We start from the raw sequence: 8,049 nt of genomic DNA, 5'->3' as shown, positions 1-8,049 counted from the left end.
AAGGTAACGGTTAAAATCGCTACGTTACTATTGTAGGGCGTGTACTGTTTCTCTTTCGTCTGTTAAAGGAGTCTCTCTTCATTTGAATAGCGATTGTAGTTGTAGTTGCACAGCAGTAGCTTGCCTCAACTATTTCCCAACCACAGGTGTCCCAGGCCGCTGCAGACTTGCAGCAGTTCTGCCTCCAGAACGCCCAACAGGACCCTCTGCTCACCGGCATGTCGTCCAGCAACAACCCCTTCAGACCGCAGAAAGTCTGCTCCTTCCTATAGCACCAACAGGCCGACCCTCCGCCTGTGTGAGTACAGCTGGTTCTCAGGCTGCCTCTTTTTTTGTACGATTAAAATAACCTCAAGTTCTGTGGAGAATCCATAAAGTACGTTTTGATGTTTTATACGGCCAAGAGACATAACGTTGAGTAATAGCAACAAGTTACGAAACTGAAACCAGTACAAAATGCACTTTCTTAAAAAGTAGTCTAATTTTAAAAGATTAACATCAAACGCTTATAATTCAATGGTAGTTTAAAATTAACTCTTACATAAAATATCAGTTATTAACTATTTCCAGTCAGCTTGTCGAGGCTGCTCTACTGAAAATCATCAGTTACAGTGCTCGGACTCGCACCTTTAATTTCTAGACTTTTCTCACCTGTGAAGTTCAGGTAGAGCTTTAACATCACTCACGGTCAGTTTTTCTAAAATCATTTATAAGCAGGTCAGAGTGGTTTAACTTTGCTTTTGCAGTAATGCTTATAAAATACTGTGCATTTCTGCATTGTTTACATGCTTTGCCGCCTGCTTTATAGGGAAAACAAACTTTTCACACCCTCAGCCTAAATGCTGTGGCCCCTGTAATTTGCCTTTTGTCCCATCTCTCTCTGAATGCCCTGAGCCTTGTTCTGTTAAAAGGGTGTTCTTTATTACCACTGTCGCCAAGTGCTTGCTCATACAGGGTGTGTTTTTAGGGTCTTTACAATATAAATCACCTTGAGACCACTGTTGACGTGAGTTGGTGCTGTATGAATAAAATTTTTGCATGACTAATGATCGTAAACATTTCTGCAGGTGTTGGACATTGTGGTGCTTTGTGGAACGGCGTTTCAGGATCAGGATCCTGCATCATGGACTGGAATCGACTCAGGAGCGTTAGGGACCTTGGGCCAAACGACTGACTTTTTTTGTTTGTTTTTTTTAACTTTTGCCTTTTATCAAATCTAACGTGGAAACCTTTCCAAGTGGTTTTAGCACAAATGCGTCTTAAGCTATTTGCATAGAACTAACCCATACTAACATGTGCCTTTTGAAACGTGTATTTTTCATGCCTGAACAAAAATAAATACCTTTATTCACAACTTAAAGACACAGTAAATGTTTTATTAGAATAACAATATACACACGTATTATCCAAGATGATTTTTGAGAATCCTGTTGAATACAGAAGCATCTGCACTGTGCTCATGTGTTAAATATAAACAATTTGACCACCTGCAGTCACACAATGCACTTTATTCAAAGCTCCTTCTGTCAGTCGCACAAACCAGGATGGACCAGGTGTATGTTTGCATATATGTGGTCAGAGCAGGTCACATTTTTAAAGCTTTTAACACACAAGCAGCATTTACAGAGAAGCAGGATGCTGCATGTCTTCTCGGGCATTTCACGGTCCAACAGAAAATGTGTCCAACAATTAGACTCAGCCCTTTGATGTCCATGAGTAGGTCATGTTACAATAAAGAGTGGAAATGATACTTTTAAGGGAAATTTGAGCTGTTGTTGAAGATTTAACAGTTGCCAGGGCATTGTAAAGTCAATCTCAGCAAGTCCACAAACAGCTGAAGTATCTTGGATAACAGACGATCATTCCCATCTGACCAGGAAAAGAGTTTTATTTTCTCAAAGCTGGAACTTTCGCCTGCAGGCTTCCATCTCATGACGCTGAAATCAAAAAAAGATATTTAAGCTTGTGTGACAAAAACATTTCTTTTAATCTTCCACAATTAAATGTTGAACTAGACTGTAATAACACGACTGGCAAAGTAGAAACTAACAGCAAATAGGTTGCTTAAAGGCAAATGTGCACGTGGCTTGATGACAGTTTTACTGCAAAAACAACCATCTGTGAGGATGACTCACCTTCATCACCCACTCGTACTCTCCGTACTTTGAGTCGAACGTGCCTTTTTGTAGAGATCGGAGTTTGAGGGTGAAGCGTGGTCCCAGCTCCTGAATACCAACTTTCTTCTCATTCTTGAAGATGTACCTTTCACAGATATTTTTAGAGATTTATTTAGCCTTCTAAATTTAAGATTTAAAACAGACGCATGTGTTAGTGTAGAAGGTTGAAAAATATTTACCTGTGAAATCTGAAAAAGATGAAGTCTCGCTGGTTGTGGAAGGTGGCGACCTGTCTGCCAACGAAGTGTGGCTCTTGTGGGAAAAGAGCTGCGAACAGACGGCCGATGGTGTGTCCCAAACGAGTGGTGAAATTGTTGAGGATCACCTCTGGGTAGTGTTCAGTTGGATTTTTGCCTCGTCTCTGTGGGACAAAGAAAAGGAGCCAGATGATCTCAAATGACTAAACTTCAAGAAAGCGTGTCCCAGTGTTTGGAGTAACATACAGAAGCAAAGAGGAAATACCCCCTCGTTCAGTTTCACCTCTTCAACCTATTAAGTATAAAACATGATAAAAATAACTTAGACTGTACCAGGTTGTAAAGTTATTTTAATATAACCTCAAATGAACAACACACGTCATAATACAATGTGTTGGTTTTTTTCTTTTTAAAGAAACCAAAATGCAGAAGCAGTGTGTGAAACACCGCGTGCACCACATGATTCAGTGTCTTTTAGCAGCAGCAACATGAGGTATGTATTTCTACATGACTTTATGAGTCTCACATCATTGTGGAGTTCATACTTGTTCAGTCTTTTTCTAACTGGACTGTTTTGGACTTCAAATGTTTTACTAACCGAGGCCTGCAGTCTGAAATGTAGCTTTTGGCTTTTTTGCAGTGAGTCTGAGCATCGCACAGTCTGACCTTGCAGTGAATTTGCTGCGATGTCACTTTCCTGGGAAGACTTTGAACCGTGCTGAACGTTTCTATTTGTGAATAATCTTTCTCACAGCAGAATGACGAACTTGTATAGTCCTTCCAAAAGTCTCGGGCAGCAACAATTTCTTCTTTAAGGTCACTGTTGATGTGTTTTGGCATTGTGTTAACACACATCTAAATGCTTCTCCTTTTATAGGAGTGCCCACGCTGACTATTGATCAGTTAATCAAGTGCATTTTATCAGCTGCACCTGCCTGCAGGTAACTTAACCCCTGTACAAACAGTACACGGAGTAATATTACGTGCTGTTCTTCATCTGAGATTTTATCTCCTGCTGAAGACCAGATTAAATTTTTACTATGTCCTGATGTAAAACCTCAGAATTGAAAGAGGGTGTACTTTCCTTTTCACGTGTTTATAGTATAGGTGAGAAAGTAGGATCATTTTGAAAAAGAGTTTGGACTTATCATCTTGCCTTCATCTCCTTGCGTAGTCGAACACTGCTGACTTTGAAGTGTGCAGTCGGCCCGTCAGGTAAGTGACAGAGAACCATGCCATCTTTAATTAATGGTTAAGGATCTCGGCATTAGAAAACAGCTGAGTGCATCAAAGATTTCCATGGTTTGTGCAACTTTCAACTTTTATCAGCAGTATTTGGTCAAAATGAGACTTTTGACCAAAGAAAGAACTAGAGCTTGCACAGCTGCCTTTAAGGATACTGGGCACTTGTCGATCCTCATTGATGACCATGAGATAGGTGAAGTTCCTGGCGACGCACTGCGGTATGATCCTCTTCAGGGCCAAACCTCTTCTGTAGTACACGTGGGCATTTGGGATGACTGTGGCCAGCTGCTCGCAAAACCTCACCGTCCTCTGCAAGACACAAATCAGATGATGTGGCACAAATCACTGTGCGTTCAACACTTGAGGTGGAAGAGTGGTTAGCACCAAGAAGGCTGCCAACTATTATTAACTACTATGACAGTAAATCCTATTTTAGTGCAGAAATTAAACTGTAACAACAAAACCAGCTTCAAACGCTTACACAAAAGCTAAAAGTAAGCTTGTAGCTTCTGTTCTGCTCGATTTTGTAACAAAGTCAAGAATATTCAAATATGTAAAGAGATTTTTAGAAAATTCTTTGTTCTGCATAATATTCAAATGATCCAAAATTTACCAGCAAATTATAATTTTTCAGATTCTGCATATTTAATGATAAAAGAATAATAAAAATGACTGTAATGACAGCAGGAGCCCTCACCCCTCTGGGCCTGTCTGATGTTGTGATGAGCACTTTAGGATTTGTCAGCCCGTTGAAGTAGGCGGAGAATTCATCAGTCCCCTCGTCAAAAGCAATCTGTATATAACGTACACAAACATATGCAACTTAATCCAAATTCAGAAATAAAGATAACAATAATCTGATGAAGCCCAGTTCATACCTCCTCATCCTCTGGGTCGACTGTTGTCTCGTCATACACCCTCTGGTTTTCTATTGTTTTGGGGACCTCCTTTGGTGGTGCCTACATTGGAGACAGAATAAAATAAAGTACAAATAATAAATATTACAGCTGTTGCCTTATTTTATCCTTTCACTCTCTGTCACTGCTGTCTAAGCATAGAAGCCCAGATCTCCCTCTTTCCTGCCATCTCCTCAAATTCTTCCGGGGGGACACAGAGGCATTCCCAAGCCAAAACATAATCTATCCAGCATATCCTGGGTCTGCCCCCCAGCCCCTCCCAGTAGGACATGCTTCACCAACTGCTTCCTTTTAATTTGGAGGACTAGTGGCTCTAATCTGAGCCCCTCTTTACCATCAAATCCCCACGACAGCAATTTATTGGTAGAATTAACACATCCATCATAAAACACAGTCATAAGTGAAGAACAAACAAAGAGAAGACTCACCTTATCACCTAAAGCTTCACGTTCTTTTCTTCTCTTTTTCCTCAGCTGCATCTTTTGCTGAAATACAAATTTAGAAGTTAATAGATCTTCAAGGAGGTTTTCAAAGTTAATAAAGTGATTTATCGATTACTCCTGCTAGAACTGATCTGGATAAGCAGTGATGTTTTAAATAAAATTATAGATGTACCTTTTTCTGTGTGTCACAACTAGTAAACCTGGCCATTTGTTACCTCACATAAAATTTATTGTGATTCCATACAAGTATCATCAGAAGATGCACCGGATTATAACATAAATAACAGTATTTAAAAAAACTAAAAACTCTAAAGGCCTCACAATACTGACACAAAATAAATAGGTAACTAGATATTTACCAGCCTACTCTTAAGTTATTAACATTAACAGGTGTGCTTAATATTTATGGATGCAATGATTATGGTCCAACTTTAATATCAGCAAATGCTGATCCTAATGATTTTTGTTTGGCTGTTTTCCCTCATAAATAGAAGAACAAGAAGACCCACCCTGACTATACTTCACTTTAATGAAATATGGTGAGTGGTGAGTTAAGCAGCACATAAGGAGTCAGAGTCTAAATAAACTGGACCCAAGCAAAACAAGCAGCCTAACGACAGACGTAACATGTTGACGTTTAATGAAAAAACACGTGCTAAAACGAGACATTGATATTTTTATGTTGATCACTGTATTCTATTGTATTCTCTTACATTAACAGTTCTACTGAAACACACTGGAGTTTTGCTCACGTAAAACGGTGCCGTTTTAACGCCCCGCTGTACCTAATAAACTGGCACGTGAGTGTCCCAAGTACCGGAAGCTCCCCCCATTACCAGCCATGACCCAGTATCGGTACCTTTCTCTTCTCCTGCTTGAGTTTCATGAACATGAAGTGTCTTCGCTGTTTATTCTTGATTTCTGACACACTGAAGGTGGGAGGAAAGGCAACAGCCAGCTCGCTCTTCACCATCTTCTTCTCCTCCCCCGCGCTGCCTTCCCCATCAACCTCCGCGCTCTTCTTCTTCGCTTTCTTGCCCTTCTTCCCTTTGCCGTCCTGACTTGTTGAGACCTCTGTAATGTCCATCTTGTATCTGCTGTCTGTTTTGGCTTGTTTCTCACGTGTGTGTACTGGAAGCAGCAGCCCCGTTCGCGTATTCACTTCCGGTGGGACAGGAAGTGGCCGAATGAAGACTCGGTGAAGAACAAGTGTGACCTCTAGTGGTGAGGAGGAGACAGAGTCCCACTGTAAAGTAGGGAAATAGAGCAGAACCTAAACACAGCCGTTTTTTGCAATACCCCAGCTTTATGTAATGTTCTGTCATAAACCCTCCTGATACTCGTCCTCCGACTCCACCCTGCCTACACGCTCTCAATTTCACCTCTCCTGTGCACTGTCCATGGCTTTTTTTGACCCCAGTTATTCAAACCTCTAGTCCTATCATCTTCACTGTTAACACCCGTCTCTGTCTGGCTTCTACTGGCTATCACTCCTCTGCTCTCCAGAACATACCCCCACCTCTCCAGGCTTTCATCCATCTACTTCATACTCTCACTGCAGAACACAATGTCATCTGTGAGCATCACAGTCTACAGAGACTCCTGCCTGACCTCACCTGGCCATCCATCCATCCCCACTGCAAACAAGAAGATGCTCGGAGACGATCCCTGACGTAATCCAAACCCTTGCTTCAGAATCAGAATCAGAATCAGAAAGGGTTTTATTGCCAAATGTTGAGCAGGTTTGCAACATTAGGAAATTGCTGCGGTGCACAGCACAGCAATGTGCACCGTTTCTCGGTGCTCCTCGGTGGTGCTCCACCGTTCCTCGGTGCTCCACTGTTCCTCGGTGTTCCTCATACAGTATCACACCAGATCATATGCTTTCTACAGATTCACAAAAACATCACATGGCTCTTTCTACACACTTCATCCTCAGCACTCTTAAACCAAACATTTAATCTGTAGCTCTCTTTCTCAACATGAAGCCATGCTGCTGTTCCTTCAAGAACTCTTTCTCGTATCTTCTGATATGGCTCATGATCTTTATACCTTTGTAGTTGCTACGTCTCCACACATCACTGTCGTTTCTTGGAAAGCTGTTATAAATGACTTGTTGACCTATAATCTGTCAACCATATCTCTTATGAATGATATCAAGTCATTTAGAGCCAGAAAAAAACCTTCCTTAAAGGAGTTGGAAGCTGTAATCAGTGTAATCTGTAATCTTTTTTATCCAGGTAAAAAGTCTCATTGAGATTAAAAATGTATTTTTTCAGGAGTGAACTGGCCAACAAGGCAGGAGAAGTCACAACATATATAAACTCACAATCCTGTAAAGACAATTTAAGTGGCTAAAAAAGACTGAATTGATTTTTTTTTTGTTAGAGCAGGTAGAGGCTTAAAAATAAATAATAACATACTCTACTATGTTTTTCTGCTTCTTTAAATAAACCCATACATTTGAAAATTCATAGATAACAATAATTATATTTTAGCATCAGAAATATAATTTCAGTTAAAGATCTAGCTCATAGTTAATCATTACAGAAACATACAAATGTTTTTGTAATTACAAAAACTCTTAATTTAGGGAAGCTGTGGCATAAACCTTACATTAGGTGGGGGCACAAATAAGAACTGCTGCAAATGCCAGATATGGCTCGATGGCACGCCAGTAAATGAGGGCATCTAAACTGAAAGCTCAAAACCGGTGAAATGACAGTGAAACTGTGCCTGTTCATATCAGTGATGAAGGTCTAACCATCACCTTCAGGACTAAAGGAGGAAGAGGAGGCTGTGATCATTTGACAGCTTAAATACAATTAAACAAAGCCAGAAAGAGACAACACGAGTTTATCTGCACCAGGAACCACAGAAGTGATCATTAACACATCAGCACATTTAATTTGAGCATTTTCTTTAGTGTTTCTCAGTGAAAACGAGTGAACACAAAGTTGCATTTATGAGGAATAATATTATATTTGTGATTCAACAAATACAATATTACAATATTTGTCCTACATCTTTAATCACCTGCCTAAAAATTGAGATTATACTATATGGATAT

At 40.3% G+C, this 8,049-nt stretch overlaps 3 protein-coding genes across 7 annotated transcripts in view; 1 reads left to right on the top strand and 2 right to left on the bottom strand.

Annotated features, from left to right (window-relative positions):
• Positions 1-262, bottom strand: part of spata1 (spermatogenesis associated 1) — an 8,137-nt gene extending 7,875 nt beyond the window's left edge. For all 5 annotated transcript variants that reach the window (XM_080881722.1, XM_080881720.1, XM_080881721.1 and 2 more), the window contains exon 1: positions 125-262. The gene's annotated coding sequence lies outside the window, so the exon portion shown is untranslated. The remainder of the gene's footprint in view (positions 1-124) is intronic.
• LOC308396435 (guanine nucleotide-binding protein G(I)/G(S)/G(O) subunit gamma-5) overlaps positions 1-1,354 on the top strand; it is a 1,575-nt gene extending 221 nt beyond the window's left edge. Inside the window, exons 1-3 of the mRNA XM_080881728.1 lie at positions 1-3; positions 147-298; positions 1,068-1,354. The exon at positions 1-3 is cut by the window's left edge and continues 221 nt beyond it. Coding sequence (XP_080737854.1) covers positions 1-3; positions 147-272 — 129 coding nt within the window. The 3' untranslated portion in view covers positions 273-298; positions 1,068-1,354. The remainder of the gene's footprint in view (positions 4-146; positions 299-1,067) is intronic.
• Position 1,355: 1 nt separating this feature from the next.
• Positions 1,356-6,154, bottom strand: rpf1 (ribosome production factor 1 homolog). Its single transcript, XM_080881727.1, has 9 exons — positions 5,839-6,154; positions 4,965-5,021; positions 4,498-4,578; positions 4,317-4,412; positions 3,775-3,928; positions 3,531-3,613; positions 2,357-2,538; positions 2,136-2,262; positions 1,356-1,937 (listed from the first exon to the last, which is right to left on the bottom strand). The coding sequence occupies exons 1-9, from the start codon at positions 6,064-6,066 to the stop codon at positions 1,896-1,898; spliced, it is 1,050 nt and encodes a 349-aa protein (XP_080737853.1). The 5' UTR covers positions 6,067-6,154; the 3' UTR covers positions 1,356-1,895.
• Between the last annotated feature and the right edge of the window lie 1,895 nt (positions 6,155-8,049).

Source organism: Rhamphochromis sp. 'chilingali', assembly GCF_963969265.1.
Source record: "Rhamphochromis sp. 'chilingali' genome assembly, chromosome: 5".
Classification (NCBI taxonomy): Eukaryota; Metazoa; Chordata; class Actinopteri; order Cichliformes; family Cichlidae; genus Rhamphochromis; species Rhamphochromis sp. 'chilingali'.
This window is presented reverse-complemented; position numbering and strand designations above follow the sequence as displayed.

Excerpts from the sequence above, each read along its gene's own strand:
- rpf1 (XM_080881727.1), bottom strand. The coding sequence starts at position 6,066 with ATGGACATTACAGAGGTCTCAACAAGTCAGGACGGCAAAGGGAAGAAG. Across the intron at positions 5,022-5,838 it reads TCAAGCAGGAGAAGAGAAAG|CAAAAGATGCAGCTGAGGAA; the intron begins GTACCGATACTG and ends TTTGTATTTCAG. Across the intron at positions 4,413-4,497 it reads TCGACCCAGAGGATGAGGAG|ATTGCTTTTGACGAGGGGAC; the intron begins GTATGAACTGGG and ends CGTTATATACAG.